This window comes from Nelusetta ayraudi, unplaced genomic scaffold (genome assembly GCF_046127955.1).
Source record: "Nelusetta ayraudi isolate G7.1 ecotype Tasmania unplaced genomic scaffold, CSIRO-AGI_Nayr_v1 ptg000070l, whole genome shotgun sequence".
Lineage (NCBI taxonomy): Eukaryota > Metazoa > Chordata > Actinopteri > Tetraodontiformes > Monacanthidae > Nelusetta > Nelusetta ayraudi.
In genome coordinates this window covers 1,228,835-1,256,330 of record NW_027466120.1, presented here as the reverse complement: position 1 = coordinate 1,256,330, position 27,496 = coordinate 1,228,835, and the positions used below count along the sequence as shown (strand labels likewise).

At 44.4% G+C, this 27,496-nt stretch overlaps 1 protein-coding gene across 1 annotated transcript in view; it reads left to right on the top strand.

Moving 5' to 3' along the window:
* Positions 1 to 27,496, top strand: part of kazna (kazrin, periplakin interacting protein a) — a 141,641-nt gene that overhangs the window by 10,623 nt on the left and 103,522 nt on the right. Inside the window, exon 3 of the mRNA XM_076042385.1 lies at positions 7,079 to 7,236. Within this exon, the coding sequence (XP_075898500.1) occupies positions 7,079 to 7,236 (158 nt within the window). The remainder of the gene's footprint in view (positions 1 to 7,078; positions 7,237 to 27,496) is intronic.

Sequence of the window (27,496 nt, the reverse complement as noted above, 5' to 3'; positions counted from 1 at the left end):
ACACTTCTTCGGTGCTCGGATGTCCCCGTGAAGAGGCCGGAGAAATCTCTTCCCGCGCTGCAATTATCACAGAGCCCACCGCCTCGGGGGTGTAATCTCACCCCGGCCGAGGTGTTGGCCCGCCGACGGCACGGCAGCGCAGGAAAAATCTCACAGCTCCGCAAGACCTCGGAGATGAGAGCGGACGGAGCTGACCTCGCGGCAAACTGCGACTTGCTATCGTTTGGTGCCTCCTCTCATCTGTCTGCGTGCGTGTGTCTCGAAAACCTCTGGTGTCTCTCACTCAGTCATGGCTGGCGAGGCCTGGCGAACGGGACGGCGCTGCGCACTTTTAATGAGCGTCCCCAGGCAGAAGTTGGACAGTGGCGTGTTTGATGTGTTGCTGCTGCCTCAAGTGAAGCGTGAGCCGCACACAGCTGTTGAACATAGGCTAAACAACATAACAAACTTATTAAGTTGTTTTTGTTCTCGCAGTCCTTTAATGATGCAACATCACTTTCCCCCCCTAACCTCCTTATTGCTCTGTAAGGATTTGTTGTTGAGAGAATCGGTTGTTTCCCAACTGTGTGAACTTCAGCAGTGCTCGTGTTGGTGTATATGTCCTAGTTGGACCCTGGACTGTCTTTCAGTGAGGTTAGTCAATGTGCTTTAGATACACAAACGTCGTTTGAGTTTAGTTGTACGGTGAGCCAGAATGTTTTGAAAGGCACCTAATATGAAATGTGTGATTATAATTATTGCTAGACGACAGGAAACCTTCGGTTAAGATTTCATTTCTGCCTTGACTGCACGGAACTTAACAGTACTGCAGTCATGAACTAGTCTGCATGCTGATGTGTGGTTGACCAATTTAGGTCTGGAACTTTCCGTGTCCAGCTTGAAAAGCTCCAATCCAAAGCACTTGAAGTCAGTCCTTTGAACAGAAAGATCTAAATAGAAGGAACCGCTCCCAGCATTTTTTTTTTTCATCTTCACCTCGGCCACTAGAAACACTCATTTACATTGATATTTGGTGGGAGTGACTATTTTTCCATTTTCTTTGAAAAACCCAGCTGTGCGGAGGCAAGTTACTTCAGTCGGACTCACACTTCCTTTGCTCTTCGGCGTCTGCGGATGCGTCGAGGGTTAGCCATTAACTGCGTTCTCCCCGAGTTCACACAGAGTGCATAATCCTGTTAAGACAGCATTTGAAATGATTCCACAGGCGGAGCGTTTTCTTCTTCTTCTTGTTTTGTCTTTAAAATGCAAGTCTCCGTCGCAGAGAAAATCTTTGTGGCTGCCGTCGCCGAGATTGTTTGTGCTGTGAAGTGAAACTTTGAACCTCACTCTGACTTGTTTTGTCCGGGGATTCCGCATCATAATCTCCACAGTCGGGGCAGATTCAATAAACATACGGCAATCTGTTTTTACAACAATCACAGTTCGGGGACTCGTCTCTCTCCTGACACTCGGCCTAGATCCAAACTTTGACAGTATTTACGAAGGATTTTTTTTTTTTTTTAACTTCCAGTCTGGAGATGTGCCGTGACAGCCAACTGTCAGACCACCCGGCATCTAACAGTCTGCACATGATGTTCCCGATGCATTCTGGGTATTGTGTCTCTGAGTGTGATCCTGTCACGACCTTTCAGCGGGGTCCGGATCGGATCCTTCCAGTTTGTAGTAGTGCTTGGAGCTTCAGACTCGGCCCGGTTTCTTTAAGCTCGCCTGAAAACAGCGAGAAGACATCAGTTTTTTATGAGGCTGCATTGTTTGATCAGTCCAATTAAGCCCGGGCCAGTCATCACATACTGTCCTTCAGTCTTCTCTGAGTGCAAACACGAGCGGGGGTGAGTCTGTAATCCATAGGATGTTGTTACAAGTGCGGCAGAGGAAAACACGGGAATGAGGGCAGAGAGACGCAGAGAGCTGCAGTCACATAAAAGCTCCGCAGAAAGCGAGCGCAGGAAAACATCGGGGGGTGGGGGGCTGCATTCTCCGCTGGAGGGAGAAACATGCTGATATGTTGAGGAAGCTGCGCATTCCTCCGTCATGGGAAAAAAAAAAGGATAACGCACACAAAAACACAGGGACGAAAGCTTTTTTTCTCCCCGCCTCCTTTTTCTTTTTTCTTTTTGCAGAGCAGCCTCCTCCGACTCGTCCCCGCCGCCTCGCTCCTTTTATTTCCGCCCATTACGGCGGTAACAGATACGATTAGCGAGGTTTAATGAGCTCTGCAGAGATGAGAGCGCCGCTCGCTGCCTCGCCGTCGCAGGACCGCGGGGGTTCAGCTCCGCAGAGTCAGCGCGCCTGTCTCCGTCTCTCCCCGCTGTTGAATGTTTAAACGTGCAGGTGGGAAGTTGGACGTCTGAGCCGGTCTGAACGTGCACCTGCACAAATCCTCGCCGGCAGGTTCACACTGGGGCCTGTCGTGTGTTTGGAAGTGTTCTTTCGTGCATGCACGCGACGCCCTTCAAAGTTAAACTGTTTCTGCAAAATCTATCCGATATCTTTGAAAGTCCCAGAAACAAAAATAATCCATTCCGTCATTGACACCTCTTTGCTCTACACTTCAGAACATTCTGTAAATCTGCCCTTCCTGCCCTGCCTCTATACCTCTCCCCCCCCTCTCCCAGGTCAGTGACGACACCCTCCAGAAGGAGATGATCTCATTTGCAATGTATTAAACTTAAGTCCCCCCCGCCCCCTCCCACACACTTTAGTACATTAGTTTGTTACAGAATGGCGCAAGGCCAACACTGCAGTGAGCCGCGATTGTCATTAGGGGGCAGTGTTGTATAGGACTTTTGTGTCCAAGCGTTCACTCTGGAAAGACGCCTTTGGGTCCAGCACTTGTCCAGTCTGATCAAGGCCACGCACTTGATTAATTATTGAAGAAACAATGAGAATAATCTGTCGTTTCAGAGAGATTTTTTTTTTTTTTTACAGCCTCAAGTTGAGCAGCTTTGTATCATTACTCATTCAAACAGATCTCCAGGTAAGCAGTTTTTTTTGTAGCCCTTTGCTTACAGCCTCCTGCTAAACACAGGCAGTTAGGGTCATGCAAAACTGATGCTATGGTGAGTCTTCTCATGTTACAAAATGGAGAACATTTAGGCAGAGTTATTGTTTATCCACTCCTTAAAGTCTTAGATTTCCCATTTGCTCTACTCAAAAACACACTTGTCATGCTGTTGAGTTAAACCGCAGCACATGCAGCCTAACAGGAGTTTATGATCTCCCTAAAAACAACTCCCCCACGTTTATGGCGCCGTTAATGGCTTCACTCATACTTGATTTAATTGGCTTTGTCTTCACGGCTCTTATAGGCCATCTGCTGGGTTTGCCAGATATAAAGCACTGCATTTAAAACTGGGCCTAATTGTGCTGAAAGTGAGGCACGTGCCAGACCTCTAGTTAAGCGCCCGAGTAATTAGTTTCACCAGTATGAGCATGAAAACGGGACCGGCCTGGTCTGAGCTTCTCCACTGATGTGGCTGTGGAAAACGTGATGGTCGGTAAAGCAGCAGGCCAAACACGTAGTTTCATTCTAGATGGACTGATGAAAAAAGTCACAAATGAAATAGAGTCCAGCTAATACAGATGGCAAAAGAGAACTGACTGGTAGACATACTTTTTAAGCTAAAGGATCAAAATCTCTAACGGTATGTTGAAAATAATATAAATATTAAGTTTGGGAATTGAAATTACTGTTAATACTAAGGTTGAAATTTGGCAAGTCATACATTTTTCAAACGAGAAAACCTTTGTTACCATTTTCGAATGAAAATAAAATGTATAACAAACCACTTAATCCACTCACTCATGCTGAGAGAATACGCTTATTTGTAGAGCAACTAATAACCATACTTCATTTATAGGGGTTTAGATAAAAATTTCTCGTACTTTACACCAAAGTAAAGATTTGGGGTTATTTTGACCTTATAGAGTTCAATAAATAGCAGAAGAAACACTTTGACCGTACGGACGAAAAGCCCAAAATAGATTTTGCCCCGTTTCTCTGAGCCGTTTGTATTTTTGTGTATCTGTGTGCTGCGGACAATTGCCACAAACTAAAAGCTCTTCCATCCCCGCTGTAGCCTGACTGCCACACCTGATCCTATTAGGGCTGCCGCGTACGCTCCGTGTCTGCACTCGTCTCATTTCCCTCGGCTCTCCGCCTTCTCCCTCCCAGACAGATAAAGGCCTGCAGGGTGCCGGCGCGGCCGCTGCCTCTCATCTGTTTGTCGGCTCTATAGGAAGACACGTGTGACACTCTGAGGTCTGCCTGCGCCGCCGCTGTGACTCACGCAGAGGAGGCGAGGCAGCGAGGGAGGAGAAGTGCGAGCGCTGAGCTGGAATGACATTTCTGTTTCCTTTGCATCACTTGTGACTTCTACAGTTTTATCTCCACCCCTCCACCACCACCCCTCCCCACTCCTCTCCCGCCGCTGCCTCGCCGCGCCCGTGTTCATCTGCTTTCATTTTTGCTGAAGGGAAGCTGCAGGTGAAATCTATTTCAGGTTTTTGCGGATGAAGATGCGGAATGACAATCGGTGTGTTCGGGTGGGGTTTGAATTATTATCCCTGCCGGCAGTGTCACTGCTGCGTTCACACTGTGGAAGCAGTGCCATTGGGGGTCACTTTGAAAAGGCACAATAGGCCTCTGAACACAAGTTAGCAAAAGAAATACACTAAAAGTACCCTTCTGGAACTGCGGGCTGCGTTCCAGCTAAGCCCACTCCCCCTTAACCGTCCTCGTGCTGAACTAGCACGGTAAATATTTGTTCAGAAATACTGCACAGAAGAGTCATTGGTATTTTCCTGTAGATGTCCTGCATTGATTTTTGCCTAATGCAAATGAAGGGAACACTTTATTATTAACCAACCACTGACTACAGTTGTGCAGTAATTGCTTCATTACATTAGTCGATAACGTGATTCCAAACCATTTGGCTGCCTCGCGTTGCATTAACAGCTTAATGATTAGAATATTGGCAGCTGACCTGTCAATATCGGTTTTTGTTTGCTGGAAAAGCATAGTGTGTGTGTGTGTGTGTGTGTGTGTGTGTGTGTGTGTGTGTGTGTGTGTGTGTGTGTGTGTGTGTGTGTATTTTCAAAACTCACAGTATATCTTGTATGTGTGTGCAGTCTCGATTTTCTGATCAATGTCTTATGAATTTTAAAAGACATCAGTTGTGTGTAAAGTACATGACGTCTCCCTAATGTGTCTGTGAAGTTAATGTTCAGCACTTATGAACTGTTATGCGTTTACTTTGCAGTGATTCACAATGTATTTTTTAATAATAGATTTGATATTCAGTTTATTGTCATCTCCTTTTTAAAAAAAAATAAAAAAAAATAGTCATCTTCTTCCTCCTACAAGATAGCAATCATCTTCAAGGGAAAAAAAAAACACTATACACATTACACCATAACTGATAGAGTCCTGCAATACACTGCAGCCACTGAGGCTACTTTTTCTAGCCTCTGAAGGCGGCAGCATCAGTGGTCCAACTGGAAAATAATCCTACCAGCCTAGACGTTCATTTACTGTCCAGCAGAGGGCAGTATGAGTAAGCAGCTTGTAAAACCCACCAAAGCTGCGGAGATGGAGACGTCATGCACAAATGCTAACGTACCTCTGGTGGGTGTTTTGTGTGCAGAAATTAGCGGTGAATTGTGATTCTGAAAGCCTGCGAGTCTCCTAGGTTCAGTGGAACGTGTGAGTGTGGAGTCACTCCGAGAGGTGAGTGGGCCAGAGCGCGTGCGAGAACCCGGGAACAGCCGCCACACTCGGCGCTCGGCTCGACAGCCGTCTGATCTCTGCGCCGTTCTCACCTCGGGGGGACACAGTCTCTCTCTCTCTCTCTCTCTCTCTCTCTCTCTCTCTCTCTCTCTCTCTCTCTCTCTCTCTTTCTATCTCTCTCTCTGTCTCTCTCTCTCTGTCTTTCTCTCTCTCTCTGTCTCTCTCTCTCTCTCCATCTCTCTCGCCATCTCTCTCTCTCTCTCCCTCTCTCTCTCTCTCTCTGTCTCTCTCTCTCTCCATCTCTCTCTCTCTCCCTCTCGCTCTCTCTCTCCATCTCTCTCTCTCTCCCTCTCGCTCTCTCTCTCCATCTCTCTCTCCCTCTCCCTCTCCCTCTCTCTCTCTTGCTCTCTCTCTCGCTCGCTCTCTCTCTCTCTCTCACACACACACACACACACACACACACACACTTCCCTTCCTATCACCACCGCCCTCAGCGCCCACTCGTCAACTTTCCCTCAGAACCAGTTTGCATGAAAATGTCAGCGACAGTGATGAGACTTTTACAGAGGTTATATAACGCGCCTCTCAGTGATTCTCTCTCTTATTTCCTCACAGGCACTTGTTTTAGTCGCAGCTTTATAGTTTCGGCCTAGAAATTGACTCAGATTTCAGTAAGTTGGTAAATTTTTAAGCAGAGGCAACAGTGCCTCGGCACAGGCCAGGCCAGGTGTTGATCCCTTCACTGTCCCTCTTTGTTCTGGGAAAATGGACGATGAAGTGCCAGAGGTTCGTTTAACAGGTTGTGAAAATAGTGGAGATATTTAAGTAAAAAAAAAAAAAATGGGAATTTGCTTTTAGCTTTTCACTTATGTAACGTTTGGAAATACTTGCGCTGACCCTTTTTTTTGTTGTTGTTGTTTAATATGCGGAAGCTTCCTGCTGGGGGAGGAAAGCTAGAAGCAGATTGTTGGCAGGGACGAGGCTGCGAACAGGGCAACAAAAGCAGGATGGATCTCAGGTTGACGTGGAACAGTGTGAAGCGGCGAGGCCGTTGACAGGGGAAGTGGTTGTCAGTGACGCTGAGGGAAGCTGTGATCCTCCACCTTGTTATCACTGCTGCTGCTTCACAGCACGTGGGCGGCTTTAAACCCAAAGCCAGTGTCTTCGCGAGCCAATAGAGCCGCCATATGGGAATAAAGGCTGTTTTAACCTTGAATGAATTCATAAATGAATGAATGCTCTCTTTCTTCACTTCTGCAGGAATCAAGGAAACACAGTTGCAAGTTGCAACTTCTTCAGTGCTGTGGGTGTTTGCTGGGAGATTTATTCTTGGTCTCTGTCTCCGTCTAGCCGTGCAGTCCCTGAACAGCCTGAACGACCAGATTGCCAGCTTCATGGTGACCGGACCCAAGCCCCTGGAGCAGGAGGAGAAGCCCTTCTGTGTCCCGGAGAAGGAGAACATGCAGAAGTCCATGACCCTGATGAGGCACCTTCTCGTGGACGCTCAGGTATGAACCACGACTGCAAGCACGTTCAGGGGTTGAGCTCCACTGAGCAGCGAAATACTGAGTTCTGATTTTTAATGCTCACGTGACATCAGAAGGGGCTAACGTGATCCATGCGTCCATCCATCACAATTTCTCTCAGCAAAGTTACAACTGACTCACAGACTCACACCACTGACAGACAACTTTGGTGAAGTTCATTTAGCATGATGCCGTTTCTCTAATACTGTATTTAGTTGATGCTCTTACTGTCTATTTAGATTTAACACCTTCTGCAACATGAGCCCCCCCCCCCCACACACACACACACACACTCACACACACACACCATCAGCTTGCAACAACAACACAAATACGACAGCATTATGTCATCTTGTCAGTTCTTCACCGCGCCGACCAACACGTTGAGTTGCCGTCCTGTTAGCTCAGCAGCTAAATCTAGAGTGCGCCACCACCACCACCACCACCAACTCTCCTGCTGCCTGCCATCCAATGGTTAATCTAGTGTGCAGCAGTGGCAGAAGAGCCTCCATCTGGCTCTCCGCTCTGCCTGCCGACTCCGACCACGGCCGTGACCGGAGCAGAGAGCCCCGCGGTCGCCAGCAGGCTCCAGCCACATGGGCCTGGGGTCTCCAAATGCAGACATCATGGCCGTCGGCTCGGTTCATAAACCAGCACCTCCTGTCACGATGCGGTGGCTACTGCTGCTGCTGCTGCTGCTGCTGCTGCATTGTGTCATTTGATGATGTCAGTCCAGTTGCATTGAAACTGAGCGAGGAGACCCAGATGCGGATGCTGGCGGCAGAGCTCATAGCAATCCATCCAGAAATATTCATTACATGCAAATGCAACACAAACACAAGGCATATGGTCCGAGGAGGACGAGACTACAAATCAGTCCAGAGAGTAAAAACAGAGGAGGATGGAGGCCAAAACACAAAGCTGTCAGCTGGATAAATTCCTAACTGAATATGCGGACAGCAAGAAAACAAAGTACCTGCAAAATACACTGCATAACACACAGACCTGAATAATGTTAACACAAAGCATGCAAATAACATAACCATAACAAAGAAAAACACAATAAAAACAAACTTTTTTTATTTTTTTTATTTGCCTGAACAAGCAAAGCTGCAGAAGACTCTTTTGACTCTTCTTGTGACTCTGATATGTAACCTGATTTTAGTTTTTTTTTTTTCCTAGAAAAAATGGCAGCCTGGAGGAAGCTGCACATGAATGATCATTATTAGTATGACTTAAAACAGGAATCTGACAGGCTAATTAAATTCAAATGTCATGCATTTGAAATCCAAAATAAAAATAACTGTGACCCTAAGAGCACAGCAACAAAGATACAGATCTTTTATCGGAATATCTGTACAGCACAAAGATTTTGTATATAAAAAAAAAACTTCACTCAGTTCCTTCCCTCCGTCCTACAATTTTTCCCCAACATCGTTTTTTTCCGGCTGCGGAATCCTTTTCAAAGCTCTTTTGCTTGGAGTTGATGCCCGAGTCCTTCTAAAGTAGCATTTTCTTGGAGCGTTTCTCGACGCACCGATCAACCCAAGTTGTGAGAATATGTGAGGATTTATGTCAGTGGGCTGCCTGCATGGCAGCTTTTTATTAATGAACGACTCTAGCGAACCATTATTGCCGTGTCACACAGAGACGACGGGGACACATGCGATTTCCCCTCCCCCTGCGGTTTTCCTTCCCCTTGTTTACTCATGCTCTTCTGTGTGGTGGAAGAGGTGCATGGAGGAGGAGGAGGAGGAAGCCAACTGGAGCGATGATATCAAGAGCGCCACAGAAAAGGGACACGCTCGCTTTGCTCCGGTGTCGTCGTAAACACAGATGCAAGTGTGTTTTTGGTAGTCGCTAGTTTTAACGGGTTGCTACACGAGCTCTTCGCTCTCAGGTCCCTTTGTTTGGCTCGGACTGTATTTTATGAATTATTCAAGGCTGAAACGGTTTAAAGTCCACAGTCAAAACAAATGCTTTTGCCTCATGGATTCTCTCAGTCTCTTGTTTTGTGTTCCTCTCCGAGGCCATTAGGGTTTAATGTTCTGTGCCCAAGGAAAATCATAATGCAGGCAGAGGCAGGTAATTTAGGGCTAATGTATCGGCGACCGCAGATACTAAGAACCCTTTCCTCCTCCTTTTCCCTTCCACTTACTCACATTATCTCTCACGACATGCAGCAGCCTACATCTCTTTCCAAAACGACAACTGAGTGTCTCTCCTCGATATGCTCATATTCTTTTTATGTTTCGCTCTGTCAGCAAGTCAATTGAAATTTGCTCTTTGCGTTTTGCGTTTTCAGCACCAACAGAAATGCGCTGAAGGTGCCTGTTCAGTTTATGTGAACAAAAAGCGGCCTCCGTGTTGCTGATGAAGGACGCAAACAGAATATCCAACATTTTAGGTACATTGTGTGTCGCAGCTAAAGGATGGGGACTGATCACAGCAGTATTCCTGAGTTAAGGGACACGTTTTGCAAGGAAGAACCAATATTGCAACTACAACTGGCATTATAGGTAGGCAGTGATAGGATTTTTCACACTGCTAATTAATACAGAAACTTCCTGCTCAATAAAATGTTGATACTGCCCCATAATGATGAGCTTCGTGTTAACAGCGTCGCGGTTATTTCATCTTCACCTGCTTCAATCATTCTGAGGCTGCAAGTGGAGGCAGAAAACTCCAAAGCACGATTCATTAGATTTAATGGCTGGTTCTAATTTTAGCGTCCAATAAAAACTTTATTAATGAATTTAAGTGATGGTGCAGCTAGGATGTGGAAATCTCTTTCTCCCGACTGTGTGTTCACATCTTGTGACGACGTTACATCTTTTCAGTTGATGATTTCAGTTTCATGTTGATTGTTAGCCGTGTGATGATACAGTGTAGGGTGATGGAAGCAGGTTAGGACAGGGGTGGGCAAACGTTTTGACTCGTGGGCCACAATGGGTTTCTAAAATTTGACAGAGGGGGAGCACCGGGAGCAGATGGATGGAGTATTTTGGTGACCCACCTCATAGGAGAAAAAATATTATCATGGGATTTGTAGAAAACATGTTTAATGTCAATTGAAAACAACAGTGAACAAAGCATTACAACAAACTGTCTGTCTTTGAGGCGCCACGGTATTTAGCTCTTTAATGAAAGGACTCTTTAAACACAGTAAAATTGATGAAATACTGCTTTTTTTATGACTTACTTACCATTTATATAATTTCTTCTGCCTGGGTTAGGATCAAGTTAAAAAAAATACAAGTGGAGAGAGAACTCTAGTAAAATAGCTTTCTAGTCTCTGTGGACAAATGACCATCAGAGCCCTTTAATATGACCAAAGCACAGCCAGAGAGCTGGTGCCTCTATTCCTGGAATGGCCCATCTGCTGCGCATCTCCTCAGCATGGGAGGGGATTGGTCGCTGCGCTTTCGCCCCTCTCTCCTCTTAATGCCATACCTGACTGTGACTGCATTAGCCCAGCTGTCACTCACGACCAAGGGAGGTTGGGGGGGGTATGGGGGGGTACGGTTGCAGTGGAAGCCCAGCAAAGGTCACTCTGACAAAGACTGAGTAGGGAAACAGACGAATGTGGTCTGTTTGACTCCCTCTAACCTTCACTCTCTCCTAATTATCAGAGTGAAGCTGCAGACACGTCCATCACTCTGGCAGAGCCAATTCACCCGGACGCCCAATCCCTGTTCCAACAAGTACTCAGCTGCGCACAGTGTAAACAATGAATGCAGAAACATCTTGGATCGATGTTGTTTGTAATGAATTTTTTGACAGGGGCGCGCGTGCCCGCACAAAAAACTTTTAACACTGCCAATCAATGTGGAAAGGCATTGCTGGTTATTTGGAGAAAATCAATGCTGCTCGGCGGGGTAGCGGACAGACTTGACTTTCCTTTTGAAGGAAGAGTTTCCTCAAAAAGATGAAAACAGGGTCAATATAAAAAGTTTTCAAAGGCTGCAAAACCATGCAGAGGTTGTGCAACTCAACAACAACTTGTTAATTAAATTCAGGAAATGAAGACCCACCCAAAATTAACAAATATACTCATGCACATGGATGATGTTTTCACTGATCCAAACATTCCCAACATGGTCCTGGAATGTCCTCTTCAGATGAACACAAACATGTCGGCCTTGTTTCAAGAGCCGTGGCCCAGTCTGCTTGAAAAAGTGGTTGGAGGCGTTGTCGCTCGTGTGTCTGTAGGCTGGGTTAATAAAGAAATGGGAGCGACCGTAGCTTTACCAACTGTGGCGACAACAAGTTAGTCACTGTTGGCTAAAAAGAGGTGGCGATAAAATGGAACCTGTTGTCTGCAGATGTGCTGGACGCTGGTGCATGGTGCAAGAGACACAAACTGATGAATCCTGACAGATGAGGAAAAGTGGGTTCTTTATGTGTTGCTAGGACAACGCAGTGTTTGTCTACTGGACTAGGCTATGAACATGTGTGGGAGGGGGGCTTCCTCACACACTTGTGCCAAGTGTGAAAATAGCCTCGTTCTAAAGAATGCAGTCTCCGTGTAAACAGGGCCTAAGATATGAACCCTGTCACCACCCTCCACCCCCCTGTTTCCCAGCCATATTGCAGAGACAGCTAGAAATAAATAATAATGAATAATGTATCCCCTAATCACTCACAGCTTTTAGTAGCTTCGTGCTAATTGCTTCAGCGTGAGTAAGAATGGCAAAACCTTTGTTTGCGGTTCACCTCTTACCGTTAACGCCACGCTCATTTCCAGCTCAACGTGGCCTGATGTCAGCACCTGTTAATGGAAGAGGTGTCCATTAACACCTGCACCTGGCGTTAATGGAAGAGAGCATTCTGCAAATAAAAAAACAAAAAACAAGAAAGTTTTCGAAAACAACTTTTTCAAAACAGAACTTTTTTTTTTTTTTTTTTTTTTTTTTTTTTTAACAGCAACATAGCCTTGTGCACTTACTTGTTCTAAAATATGGTTCGCTGGGGTTCGCTGAGAAGACAGAAATAAATCAAGGAAAATGTTCCACTCAACTGAAATGATTTTTTCTGTTCAGGACTCCAAGCAAATAACTATAATTTGACATCTCAACTAAGAAATACACGGCACGGTGGCGCAGTGGTTAGCGCTGCCGCCTCACAGCAAGAAGGTTGTGGGTTCGATTCTGGGGCCCGGACCTGTGACCTTTCTGTGTGGAGTTTGCATGTCCTCCCTGTGTCTGCGTGGGTTCTCTCCGGGTTCTCCGGCTTCCTCCCACACTCCAAAAACATGCATGTGAGGTCAATTGAACACTCTAAATTGTCCGTAGGTGTGCATGTGACTGTGAATGGTTGTTTGTCTCTATGTGGCCCTGCGATGAACCGGTGACTTGTCTAGGGTGTCACCCTGCCTTCAGCCTATCCCAGCTAAGACAGCTGGGATAGGCTCCAGCAGACCCCCGTGATCCTGAATAGGAATAAGCGGGTATTGAAAATGAATGAATGAATGAACTAAGAAATAATGTAATTCATGCACACCAATAATAATGCATACATTTGAGCATTTATCATTGATCTTTTACACATTGGTAAGTGAGGCATTGAAAAGAAAAAATAATAAATGATTCAGCCTAAGTGAGATCTTCATCATGGTCACTTCTTCATCCTCCACTCTGCAGCATGTTTCGACCAGATCTCCATCCAATCCTCCAACTGTCTGAATCAATATTGTAGCACAAGCCAGTGACTCAAACATATATTAGCCGGCCGTGCCAGAGCCGTGCCCAGGGTCAGGGAGCAGCGCAGACTGGCCCTGTGGTCCCAGGGGACGTGATGCAGAGGAAACCGCCCTGCGACGGGTCCGGCTGGGTCAGTCTGTCTCTCCGGCTGGGGCCTCAGCTGGCTCGCCGGCGCACGCCTTCCGTCCTATAGCCATGCATTATACATCAGTCATCAGCCCCATCTGCCCTCTCAACCCTCCCTCTGACTCCACCGGGCTTGTCTAATAGGTGCTGCCGCTTTACTAAGAGCGAGGCAGACATGCAGCCATGAGCAGCAGCGGTGATGGCTCATTATAACACAGCCCCGATACCCGGAGTGTGACAAATGAGAATGTAAATTGGGTAATTTAGTTCAAAGCGAGTTTTGTCCTCATCTGCTGTCGGCATGGGAGTGTTTTCCTGGTTTTCACAAAATCCTGGTGTCAGAAATATTAATAATAATATATCTATTTACTTATTTCATTTCAATTAGCTTTGCGTGATTTGCTATTTGCCTGTTGTTTTCATTAGGAAATCTGGAGCCTTGTGCCTCAGCGTATTCCTGTATCTTTTTGCCTTCCTGAATATATTTATCCTGCTCTCACACAGTGGTGCGGTACAAGGCCGGGCTTTTGTCATTTTAAATGCTTCCGTGGTCAGTAGTCCTCCTGCCTTTTATGGAATCCCCAGGGGAAATGTCATCCACGGAGAGGACATTATCCAGAGCAGCCACTCACTATCTGCTGGGTTTTTATTCTCTTTTTGGCGGCACGTGCACACCAAATTTTGAATCATATTAGTCGAGCTGGTGAACTTGAATAGGTTGAATATGTTGCATTGTATCATGTCTGTGGGATGACAATGAAAAAATCCTTATTAAAAATTAAAAATGATAAGGCTCTCAATATTTTTGTCAATCATTATCTTGTCTTGATTCTGAAAAAATAGTGGCCTGGAAGAATTAATTTAAAAAAACTTAATATAAAACTTCATATAGTCATTATTTCAGATAATTAATTAACTTTTCACATGGACAAGTAACATTTTCCCAATACATTTCTGTGTAATATTCCATCCAGCGTGTCGAGCTGGTGCTAATGGGATGACAACAGACAAATCCGAGGTGAGAAACGACATAATGATGCAACACTGAATAAGAATAACTGACTGTTACAGGCAAAAAAATCTCATTTCAATTTTGACAGGTCTGACATATTGTCTAATTAGCTGGTGTAGTTTTAGCATAGAGAAAAATGACCGAGTTGACGAAAGAAGTAGGTGCTATAAACATTTTCACAAGTTGATAAATGCAGTTTCTCTACTGTTTTGATTTGTTTGCACTCTGGCAGCAGGCTCCACGGCCAGCCTCTGAGTCTGCCGTGCGCTTTGTATTTCCTGCTGTTGATGCTGCCTTTTGCACATCTCGGGCTCCCACCAATCGAACGTTGAGCGCGAGCGCAAGCGGCAGTCAGCGGGGACGCCAAGAAAGTGGCTCCGCCTCACATCTCAAAATCCCCTCCCGTGGAATGAATTATGGCACGTTTCAAGATTCCTCTCGGCCGCGAAAACTGAAAATGACCAGTTCATCGATCGCAGGGAAGCACTTAACTGGCCGCGAAAAGGGAGCCGATTGCTTGTTAACACGGCGCACGTTTCCCGACGGTTTGTCCCTCGGCCAGGCTTGACCCCGTCCCCCAGGGGTCGAGGTGTGGAGTGCAAGCTGTGGGAATAATAACACAACATGGCTGATTGTCTGCATTGATCTAGAAACGCTCCTTGGATCGAGCACCGCCACAGCTACGGCCATGAGTGAGTGCCTGGTGCAGCCTCCTGGGGAAGTGGAAGATGAACTTGCACAGGGCGCGCAGACACAGTTGTATTAACCCTGACGTTCTTAGTGTGTTAAATGCAGCAAATTGAACACACGAGTGAGTGAATGAGTACTACTGAACAAAGGAGGCAAAAACTAAACTGTAAATATTTAAAAGTAATAATTTAACGATTTGAAATGTAGAAAAAATAGTGTTGTAAAATATTTGAAAAGATTCACATTCATTTTAGTCACCTCAGACTGATTTATGTGAAGGTGCATTTGGGTTATGTGTTTTTTAAAATATCTCAGTTTCCTTCAAAGAGTGGGTTTTCTTATTCCGTTATACTTTTCTTACTTTTAAGATGTGAAGTCCTATGAAAAAAAATAATTTACTCTGTGCACACAGCGAGTCCACCTTGATGTTAGTGAAAGACTGTCACACTTTCCAAAACATGTTTTGCCACTTCAGAGGATACAGAAGTGCGGGAATGGCCCTGCCTTTTAAGAGTTGTACTTGATTTTTGTCAGGAAGGGCGAAGCAGTTTGATCTGCCCCCGTGCTATTATCCTGCAGTGTCCACTGAGGCGAGCTGAGGTAACGCAACCAAACTTGCTGTTTTGCGCGTTTCTCCCTCCTGCTCTGACTTCGCGCTTCTCCGTCTGTTAACTCCCTCGGTTTTCTTCGTGTTGCTTCGCAGAAGTGGCTCGTTTACGAAAGCAGAGAGTCTGCCCTCAACGAGTCTGCCTTAGACGTTGCTGCTGCTGTCAAAAGCCTTTTCTCTTTCTTGCTTATGTGCGTTCCAAAATTAACTTTGCGTCTAATGGTCAAGTGTGTCACAGTATCCTTAGCAACTACAGCACCAAGTTCACAAGGCAGTAGAGAGCCAATTTAATCAAGCCAACTGTGGCGAAGACGAGTTTAGAAGTTTTCAGTGGGGGGTATTTGAAGACTGTAGAAAGTCTCCAAATCCCTCGTGGAGGAGTCATTTGAATTTAGGCAACAGAAAATTTGGCAGTGAGCTCAACAGCCTCTGTGGAAGGATCATTTCTCTGGATTCCATGATGAGGAACTAACAACAAAGGGAAGAAGACCCTTTCAAAGAAGAAAAAAAAAAGGCTGGCTAGTCAGAGATCTTGGAGACAAAGTGCAGCCAGCTGGTCACACTGTGACGCTTGCTAGTAGCAGCATTTGGCCTCCTCTGCTACTGTGCACTGTTTGTCTCAGCTCTCTCAAATACAATTTGCGAGCAAAACCTTTCGTGCTGGTTCAGTGCTGAGGAAATGGTGTCCAGTTGTGATTAAACTGGAGCTAGTTCAGCATCTCGGTTTGTTTCCTCTCATTGCTGGGGGACAGACCTTGTCTTAGGTGCAGGCTGTCGTGAAGGACGAGTGGTCTCTGGGTTAGACCTGAATGAACACATTGATTCTTGTAATACACTTTGAAAGAATGCATTAAGGGAGGATTCTGCTGCAGAAACAGAAACTGCAAGCCAACAAGCAAGCCTTTCTGCCTGACAGGAATGGATTTGGAAAATAAATGGAATCATTTTGCTGACCAAACAGGAAACTTTTACACTTCCACAGTTCTGTTGGGAGAGCCAGATGGTGTCGTGCAGCTCCGCAGAGCTTGCGCTCGGCCTCCTCTGAGGGCGACCCCTTTGCCAGGGTAACGCTGGTCACTGTCAAACGAGGCTGGTTTGCACGTGGATATTAATTCCTCACAGCAATTTACATATCAATAACAGGATCTAGATGAGAAAATTAGAGGAATGCGGACTCCATTGTGCAGGCATGTGATTGGCATTTCTCCAGCAATACAGTGAGATGAGTTCAATACACTGTAATTAACTGGAGGAGATGGAAATGACACTGAGCCAAGGTAGCGTTTGCTAGATTTGTTTGAGGGGTGGATTATGGACTGACGGAGGGAAAGCTGAGTCACGATGGAAAGGTCCGATAGCTTCACAGCGTTTCTCCCCAAATGAAAAAGGTCATTTTCAACCTCTGACTAGCTGCCTGTGTTGTGTTGCTGCTCTGTTTCTAAAGGTCAGTTTATCAGGGTTGGCACGCGTCAGAGTTTTGATGAAATCCTCGCTGTGCTGTGTAATATCAATAACAGATCAGGGGACTTTTCCATGCCGATCTCCATGGAGGAATGGAGAATGCGGTTCATGCACTAACAACTCCAGGAGTTCATGGACAGTAGAAGGACAAGAAATGGCAATTCATCCAAAAGATTTGCAAAAAAAATCCAAAAGTGTCGTAATACCCACCAGTTGCCATGAGAGCATAGCGCCACCAAATGTTGTGGATGCAGCCAACCAATAATATTCTGATTATCTGATTATCTCTTCGCTGTGTGAACTTGTCATTCTTCGATCCTGACTCGGAGAAAGGCAGTCATCTGATTAAACTGTGCACTTCAACACAGTGAATGTTACAGTTAAGCATATGCAGCTAGTGTAACTATGCTACCACACTGTCCATCAGATAGAGTACTGTTGATTTTAGCTAACTGAAATTTTGCAGTCCTAAAATTGGACAACAAAGTCGATGTTGGCAGGTTGATATCGAATCAGATTTGAACTGAACCATCTGCTTCTCTCAGCTCTCTTTGCTGTTTTAGCCATTCGCTAAAGTCAGCCAAGGAGTCAGGTGATGAAATTGTGCCTGGCCTGTGCCCATTAAACTTCCAGGACTTCCTGGACCATGACATGTCCTTCCATGTGAGGTCAGCAGAGGGCAAACAATGTCACACATTGGAAAGGGAAGAGAATCTCCAGAGATGTAGGAATGTTCAGGAATGTACACATGATTAAAGTTTATACTTTCACCAACCCTTAAAGTTGATAGTAGATAAAAATAATATGTTTGTTTGGAGAGCAGTTGTAATCTTATCAACACTGCCTTTGAAGCAGAAAGGGCCAATTCCAATTCCTCCCTTAACTCCTCAATCTCAACCCTCACCCTTCACCCTCAATCTTTGGCCCTCAATCTTGGCCCTCAAAAATAAGTGTAAGGGTGTCTTGTGACTTAGAAATGGGACACCCCTTAAGTGCAGTTACGTCTTCAGACTGTGGGGGGCGGGCTTACGCCAAAGCTATGTCCAGTCTGTCAAGAAGAAGACGACGCTACACAACGATGTACACAAGTAACGTGAAGCCAGGACCGCCGGTCCGGCTGACAGACATCGTAAAGTAAAAAAAAAAAAAAAATGTTACGCAACAACGATGTCAGTAATCCATAAAAAACTCTTAAACTAAGACAATAAAACAGTTTCGTAATATTTATATCTTTATTAACTAAGAAAATACTTCCATTTGTAGCTCGCTTTTTCATCGCCATCTTTTTCGAAGATGTCTTGGCGAACATACGCAATGCCTTCTGGGTAGCCCTTACGCCCAAGGGTGGTGCCGGAGAATCTCAATATTGAGGGCGATACGGCCCTTAAACTTTTGAGACTGAGGGTTGAGATTGAGGGTTAAGGGAGGAATTGGAATTCACCCAAAGTCCCCTAAGATGATCAAATAATTGCTGCAGGACAGTTATTACAAAGGAAGTTATTCAGCAAGTTTCAGGAAACTAAGACAGAAAGGTTCATCAATTATTTATGACTTTGTGAACTTTGTAGAATTGTGTTCAAAATAAAGACCCACAGTCAAATTTTGCACAAACTCGATGCACATTTTTGTTCAAGTTTTTTTTTTGTAATTGCTGTTCTAGTGAATTACAGTCTCAAGCAAGTTACAAAAACAACACAATTGCTCATTGTGTGCTAATGTCTCGGTTGCTGTCTGTCTAACAGAAAAGAATTTAATATTATATGTCAGCTACATAGCAACAGCAAAGGGTGGCGTGTTGACTTTGTGGTAAAAACCACCGTGCGTCTGCCAAAGTAAAGATGACTTATAGTGTAGTGTGTCAGCGCCAAGACCTCAGGGGAGGAGGAAGGGGAGCTGTTGAGGTAAATGTAAGAATGTTGAGTGAGCCTTGATGCTACATTATTTTCCTCAAGCAGGCACATCCACTAGCGGTAATACAAATTCACACTGACAATCTGACGTTTTGATCATTAAAAAGCCATCCGATTTTTTGCAATACAAAATGAAAATAGATGAGAATCATTTCCGGTGTTTAAATTGGGAAAATGCACCCACCAACGGTCACCTTATCATCTTATCGAACTGTGAATCCCCCCCCCCCCCGCCCCCCCCAACAGACTCTTGTAAAAATGTTGGTGTCATGCTTGCCAAACCTTGATTGAAAGAGATGGAGATGGACGCAGCGCCGGTGTCACGTCGTATCACCGTCATGAAATGTTAATTCTGCTGGCTGGGGGGGGGGGCGCACAGTGTTGAGTGAGGGGGAATTGCTGGAATCCGCCATCCGCAGACCATTGATTTAAGATTGTGTTGTGACTCATCACTAGTGCGGCTGAATAATTATTGTTTGCCAGACTAAACCCTGCTCCCAGCTCCGCAGCGCTTTGTTCTACCTCTTTAGGAAAAAAAAAAGGGGGGGGGGGGAACATGAACGTAGAGCCGTGTGATTAACATTCAAGCTCTGTTCACATCTTTTGTTTCAGCACCGGAATCCACAAGACAGAAATCTCTTTCGAAACACGCGTCACCCTGCTCTGCAGCAGCGGACTGCGTGAGGTGATGCGCTCGGTTTTCTTGGTGTACACCTCCAGCGACAAATGGGAAGGAAATTATTCCTTCCCTCCCCCCCCCTGCCGCCCCTTCTCCGCCCGCACTCAGATAATTAGCTCCTCACTATCTCCAAGTTCCTCGGCCCTTATCGGCACTCTGGCGTGGGAGTTTGCCAAGACGTCGTCGTTTTTGACCAGAGCAGTAAATAATAGCGAGTTGGGACATAAATCATGGTAATGCTCCCTTCAGACCTCTCATCTTGATTGATCGCTTTTGGCGCCTGTGAGGCACACCTGTGTGTCTTGTCCCACTGATATGAATAAAGCCCAGCAGGAGAATTGCAGCATCCTGATGTGTGTGTATATGCGGCATTAAAGCTTCTTTTTTTTTTTTTAAACAATGAACAATGAAATACACTTGAAATTTATTTCAAAAAAGAAAAGTAACGCGTAAGCATCGAATAATGATTGACGCATCTGAAAATCTTAGTGGTGTTTTTTAATGTGCGCCAGAAGCAGCAGACAGAACCAGCTGGAGGACTGAGAGAGGACTCCAGGAAGTCATTCTGCCAAGAATGACTGTTACACTGAATTTTCCCTCATCCAGAAGGATAATTAATGGCGGGAAACACTTATGTTTCCCGTTTAGGAAACATCCGGAAAAACGCGAAAAAAGCTCAGGTCAAACTTGTGTCTGTAAAAAAAATGAGAATTTCAGCTGCACTTTGAAAAAGAGAGAAATCATGTCCAGTGAAAACAATGAACTTAATTGTGGATTACAGAAATGTTGTTTTGCTGTTTCTACCAAATTTCCAGTGTAAATTGGAATATGTACATTTTTTCAAAAGTAAAATATGACTTGTATCCCAGGTGCTGAAGCCTTCTGCCATCCTCAGCACCTCCCTGTGCTTTTGCCTTTTGTGACACTGAAGAAGAGCAAACAGACGGACGTACACGTCCGTGAAAATCGATACATATATATTGTCAAATGATTGGCACGTTAATATTTACTCACACTGCGCTCATGCTCATTATACTTTTAAACCTCCACTTTCCCCACATTATAATTGGCTTCACTGTAGGGCTTACTGTGCTCACTCAGTCAGAAAATCGTATTTGGATACATGGCTAGCAAGCTAATCCCACCCATGCAGAACTCTGGACCAGGCTGGTAACAGCTGCAAGGCCTCCTCTAACGCTGCTGCTTCATCTCCCTGCCGGCAAAACTTGGATTAGTCTCCACAATATTTCTTCATATATATATATATATATATTTATTATTTTATTTTTAGCACACTTTGGAGCTTATCTTTCACTCCTCTATTAAGGTCCCAGTTTGGTTTCATTTACTTTTCTAAACCAGCTGTTAATTCCCTCACCTCGGTCACTGCTTTGATCGTACAAATAGGAAGTTACAAGCATTGTTTCTTTGTATATGTATAATTTTTTTATCTTAAATGACCTAGCAAACCAGATAGTGTTTCCTTGATACTTTAAGGTTAAGGGTGTAATATTTGGAGATTTTGAGAAGAAACAGTGACATCAGGTGGTTACATTTTGGATTGTAGCGCTCACCCTCTCCCGAACTTGCCAGTGAACTATGGTAGCCTGTGCACACATAACTGGATACCTTGTCCACCCTCTTCTTTGTTGGTTTATTTGAGGATGTGAGCGTTAGCCCCAAATACGAAACGTGTTGTCGGGCGGGCTGGATTGTCCAGACCAGCTTCCTTAGAAACCAGTGCAGGATGGCACCTAACTGGGAGCAGGACCCTTGCTCAATGTATTCTTATATATAAATAAGAACTGTTTTATTAGTAGGAAAACCAAAATACTTTTATTGTACTGTGAGTGTACGCTATTATAAATCTATTTACGGGCAGTATATTAGACTTTTACAAATATAAAAAGAGATCAATACAAAAAAGAAAAAAATCAAGTCAAATATTACTCATTGCACCTAACCTGACCTAAAATATCCAACTGACAAAAGCTTATTGAAAACAGGACTTTGCGTGTGAATGTGTGAACCTTCTGTCTGCCATTGAAGCAGATTTAATTATGTCATAATAATGTAATTTGTTAGTGAGTGCAGCCAGGCTGTTACTGTGGAGATTTTCCATTTTGGTGCAAGAGACGATGTTAGCTGCACGCGACCACCCCGTGGCTGGCCGCTGGTCTCAGCAGTGTGTAGCGTGACGTCTACCAAAGCGGAAACTTGTCCACAAAAAAATGCTGTCGGTGCTTTTTTTTTTTTTTTTTTTTGTTCTTCTTCGAATGTGAAGTGCAGAGTCCAGTCCAGATAAGAAAAAACCCAGCAGCCATGCTAATCTCTTTAGCAGCAGCCGTTGTATTCAACTCACAGTAGCTCCTTCTGTCTGTTGTGAGAGCAGCGATGCTGTGTGGTTTGGAGACTGTGGCCACTGAGCAACAGACTGGAGCAAGAGCTGCTGGTGGCAGGAGATTATTGTGTTGAGTTTTTCTTTTGGAGGGAGCAGGATGGTTGCATTTAGAGATGAGAGCATCAGTGGCTCAGAGCATCAGTGGCTCACAGCATCTTAGATGTTTTGGAGATACAGCCAGAGGGGTCAGGCTGACATGTACAGAGGAGGGACTGTGAAGCGATTAGCAAGGTTGAAACTGGAATAAAGGATCCCAATTATGGCCATTTCCAGGTTTAATAAAATCATTTTGGTGGTCCACTTTATCAGTAAACAAGCTTTTTTTGGTCAGAAAACTCCCAGTTTGAGCTATACGGGTCTTACCAAACAAGTCTTTCTCTCAGTCAGTCTGAAGACGCTGTTTGCTCCATCTTTGACTCCGCCTTGGAACAGCCCACTCTCTTGTGATTGGCCAGCTGTTCACCGCTTCACACTTGTTATGTCACCCATCGTAATATCAAAAACATGCAGTTCTGCCCCTAATTGATTAGCATATGAGTGATTCACACCCCACCTGCTTTCTGACCGTCTCATCATGAAGCAGACACAGTCACACTGGGGTCAAGTGATATTTGAGGCGCTTCACCCACGCAGCAGCTCTTCATTCAACACAGACACTCATTTTTTCCCGGCCCTGTCTGTCCGGCTGCGGTTTTTGTCACTGATAGCGCAAAGGTCCACGTCCCTTTGTCCCTTGAGCAGCACTTAGGCTGTTGGTAAACACTCAATGCTAATTCAGCAGCGAAAGTAATGAGTTCATTTGCAAAAATCTGCATATTTTGAGAAGGAGTGGTGAAAAGGCTGAGTGGCTCTAATCAAATCCTGTTGGACTGCACATAAAGAACTGAAGCAATGCTTTAATTAAATTTACAATCCAAAACAAACAACACAGAAATATATATATATGAAAAATATTAGCAAGCACTTTATTTGAATTTATAAAAGATGCTGTGTAGTTGGCCTTCCACAGTGTTTTGAAGTTATTTTTTCTTCGATCCCAACAAATATTAAAATCTTTTTTCTATTTTTCTACGTTTTTGTAATTTAATTGCAAATAAAGCTTGTCATTTGCACATTGTTCCTATATTAAAGGGAAACAATATCTGAAACGTGTACACACACACACACACACACACACACACACACACACACACACACACACACACACACACACACACACACACACACACAGTGACTAAACAGAGCTTTGGTCAGAAGGAGAACATCCACTGAATACAGAGCAGGAGCTGCTACCCTAAGCTTAATTCATAGTTATTTGTCTTTTTCATTCCCTCTCACTCATGCACACAACATACACCCACATGCACACATATGGCCATGCATATGCCTCTACATTCAGTTAATTAACCCCACGAAGTGAAACTGCACACACCTACACAAGGATTTGAGTGCACGGAACGCAGACAGCATCAGAGCTGCAGCCGCACGCTGCCTTTCAGCAGGAAAAATGGACCATCTGCGAGCTCTTCAGACCACCAGCCGACAACATCGCTTTAGAGTCATTTCAATCGCAGTGGTGAACTGCATTCTGGGCCTTTGTTCTGCTGTCGCCGGTGCTCAACATTTGAAAAAGGGTTCTGTTTTTGTTCTAGTTGTTTGGCAAACGTCTGCTTTTGGACGTGCAAAGAGCCTGTTTTTATGGAAAAGACAAGGCTTTGCTTTCAGGATTTTGCAGGTTTAAAATGAGTAATTACTGCTGTGGCAGAAGCAAGATGTCAGGCTGAAAGGATTACATTGATCACTCTTTGTGAATGCAGAAAGATGCAAGACTGGAATGTTTGCCAACGAGTATGAATATGACACACAGACCCAATTCTTTATTTTCCTATATGAAACACCCTGAGGTTTGAACTGCAAGGAATAGTGATTATTCCTATTAATAATGATGAAATTGGAATTTCCCTCCCTACCTTTGGCAGTTAGGGATCAGCGATATCTCAGAAACACATTCAAGCCTTTTCCTGTTGCCCAGAAAACCCTTTTGGATGAGTTGTTCCCTGCTTGTTTCACTTTGAAGGCATCTAAATTTCTCATCAAATCCCGGAAACCTGTGTGTTTGCGACATGGAGCAGTGTTGCTCCTGAAGACGTGCCCAACATTCAGTCTGGGTCGTTCTCAGTCGAACAGAGATCCTGTGGAAACGGGAGGAGGGGAGCGGCAGCTTGTTGTGAACCGAAGGAGAGATTAGAGAATGAGGGCGAGGCGAGATAGGGACACAGCATATATTCTAGCAACACGCCTCATACCTCCAACCCACATCTTGTCAGACAGAATGGAAAATTTATCTGTGGCTGTCTGCAACCTGCATGTGTTTACCTGGCTACATCTCCGTTTTGCCACCTAGTCAAACATGCAGTTGTGGTTATTGCCTGGGGAAGAGATGTATCATTTCCCTAAATTAATAAGATTTGATATGTGGTTGAATTCATTGTGGTTCAATCATGTGGTTAAATTCATTGTATGACGTGATGTTCACTCATTTTTGAATTAAAAAAAAATACTATCATATTGTCAGGCCAGGACTCAAGGCAGGATCAGAGAGGATCAGCAGAGATCTTAGATATATCAGCCTCCTCTATTCCTCTCTCTCTATCCCTCTCATCACCCCCCTCCCCCCTCTCTCTCATTTCCTCTTTCTACTTTCTTCTCACCCCCCCTATCCCTCTCTCAGTCCGGTCATGGCCAGAATGTCACCTTTGCACAACAATTTAATAAAACCACTCAAGAGGTAGCTCCTGAAACGACCCGTGTGGCTCACACTCTCAAGATCTACCTCTGAGAATAAAATCTGTCAGCCATCATAGACATTCAGAGACACTTCTGCCTGTTATTATGGCCAGACAGGACAAGGGGAAAAAAAGAAAAAAAAAGAAAAAAGATATATCAGTTTTTATTGGAATCACAAATGACCTCTTAACAGAGTGACAAAATAATAGGCTATGAAACTCCTAAGTTAAACCTAAACTGGCTCTCTGAATAATCTAAAAGGATAACAAAAAAATCACAAGACCAATAATCTAGAGCGAAAAATCTGAAGCAAACATAGAACACTCCGACAGGAGGAATAAGGCTAACGTCTGTCACTAAGAAAAAATAAACTAATCAAAATGCTCCGACAGGAGGAAAACCAGCCCTAAAAGAAACTTTCCTAAAACATAAAATAACTCACGCCTGAAAGCAGAGGATCAAAGAAAAACTATGAAATCAAAATCACTCTCGAAGATTCAAACAAAGCAGCTATGAAAAGAAACTAAGACTAGAAATCAACACCATGCTATAAAAGTTCTAAAACAAATAAATCATTCGTCTCAAGTAACAAAGGCTGACTCGCGGCAATCTGAACAGGCCAAGACAAGAGGTAATCAGCTCAGAGACACAGGTGGCACATGAGGAGGGGCAAGTACACTAAAACGAGAGGAGAGATAGTTACTTTTCAAAATAAAACGGGAAATGACAGGACTATAAAAACCCATGACAAGACAAACCTCACCACGGTGTGGCACACATAAGGTATGTTTTGCATTAAAAAAGTAATTTCATCATATTTTTTGCAAAAGCATTGAAATTTGTATCCAATGAAGAACGCTTCATTGCCCAGTTTAGATAAATGGGATTGGTTTGGAGTTATTTGGTCACATGGCGGCAGTTGTAAATAAATGGAACTTGAATAAAAATGTAAGCAGTAAGCAGTAAAAACCATTATAGATTTGCGTCTCTGTGGTAGGAATGTTGATGCTGATCACCGTACAAAATGTTTTTGTTTTTATTGGTTGACGTATTTGTCGAGCAGCAGTTAACCCCCCTTTCTCCTCAAGATTTGTACTGGTGCCCATTCCAACATGACCATTAGCGTAATCACTCATACAGCTGCTTTACATCTTGCTTGCAAAGACAAGTATTTAATCTGTTTTGTGATGTGTTTGTCCTCCAATGCTGGAGAAACTCTTTGGCACCGCAATGTCCAGCCAGCTCCTTGCTTTGATTTTCCTGAAAGATCAGAAACGTGGGCCTGGTCTCCATCACAAACACATGGGTATCCCGGCCGCCTTCAGCCAACTCCTGGTGTGAAACCAGTGACCTTTGGGTTGCACAAGTGTCAGAGTTAGATAGACAGTGACGGCTGAACGGAACTGTCTGGCCTTATCTCCAGCTTGTCAGTGTTATCTGCTTTTAAAAAATGTTTAAACGGTGAAGCAGGACGGAGCGGGGAGGAACCAGTTCACGACAATCTGGTTATTCTCAGGGAGTAATGTGAGAGTCATAACCGGATTGTCTGTCCTTTGCCTTAGTTTGACCCTTGACTGGAGGACCGACCTTGTGCGTTGAGACACTTGACCGTCCTCTGCAAAGATTTGTACAGGGGTGTGTCCTGTTGTCGGTCCAGCCTTCTTGCATAACAGCATTGTTATTAGTCACCAGGGTCAGTCTGCCTTTGCTTAATATAATCACTGCCCTGTTGTCTTTTGCTGTGCACCTATATGAATTAAACATTTATAACTCGTAAAATATGTTTCCCCATCTAAACACAAAGCTGTATTTCAAGAAGGAACTCTACACTGCTGCCCACTGTAACGTCCCATGAAAGCAGTCCTGTCAATCTTTTGTCCGCAATTTCTTATAAATACCAGTTGGTTTTGTTTGCCTTGGTGCCTTGTTGCCTGGATTTTTTTTTCGATTGTTCTGACCCCAGCATGTCGGATCTGCCTTCCCAGGCCTATTATAGGCCATTGTGCTCGTTTGTAGAAAAGCCAGACAGACATTTTATTTCCTTTTGGCGGCGTCCGCTGCCTGGGAAGCGGAAGATTTAGGAGTTTCCTGCCCAGCACTGGACAACAACAGTGGGCTCTGCTAAATGTTGGGATTTTATTGGAGAGCATTTCTCCAGCGCAGTGCCGAGGCTTTTCCTCCAGTAAGATGACATCATCTTGATAAGAGGTCAGAAATGCCACCAGACTACAAAAACTCAATTTTCTCACACTTTTAGATGCCATTTACTTTTAATGGAAAAAAAATATATATGTCACAACATTGATTTTGTCAAATGTCACATTAGATTCAGACTGTTAGTACAGCAGCTGCTCACGTGCGGTGACAGAAATCTGCCTGATAAAAGCAGCAATTACTGTACAACCCAACATCTCCTGAGCTGAAAAAAAGATAATGACTCTGTCTGTGGAATTGAAACACGCTCTATCTATTCTGCCACCAAACCACAGATGCATGTGACTCCGTTTACATGCACACATTAATCGCGCTATGCTCAAAGTTCGGTTTTCTCTCCAGGGCAGCTTGAAAATCTTTGTGTTGCTGGTGGTTATGTGGTGTTGTTGGTGCATTGTGTACAGTTCAATTGCATAGTTTCTTTTTTTGTTAAGCTGTTTTTGTGATGGTCCGGAAAGAGAACACTGTCGATAAATAAAACTGACTGGTCGAAATAAATAACCAACAAAGTGGAGCCACTGCAAAAAGACTGCCTCGCTACCTACTTTTTATTCTATTGTTAAAAAGAAAGAAAGAGAGAGAGAGAGAGAAAGAAAATGGTTTTCCATCCGGGCGAAGCAGTCTTGTCGTTGAGGCATATAAACCACTGTTAA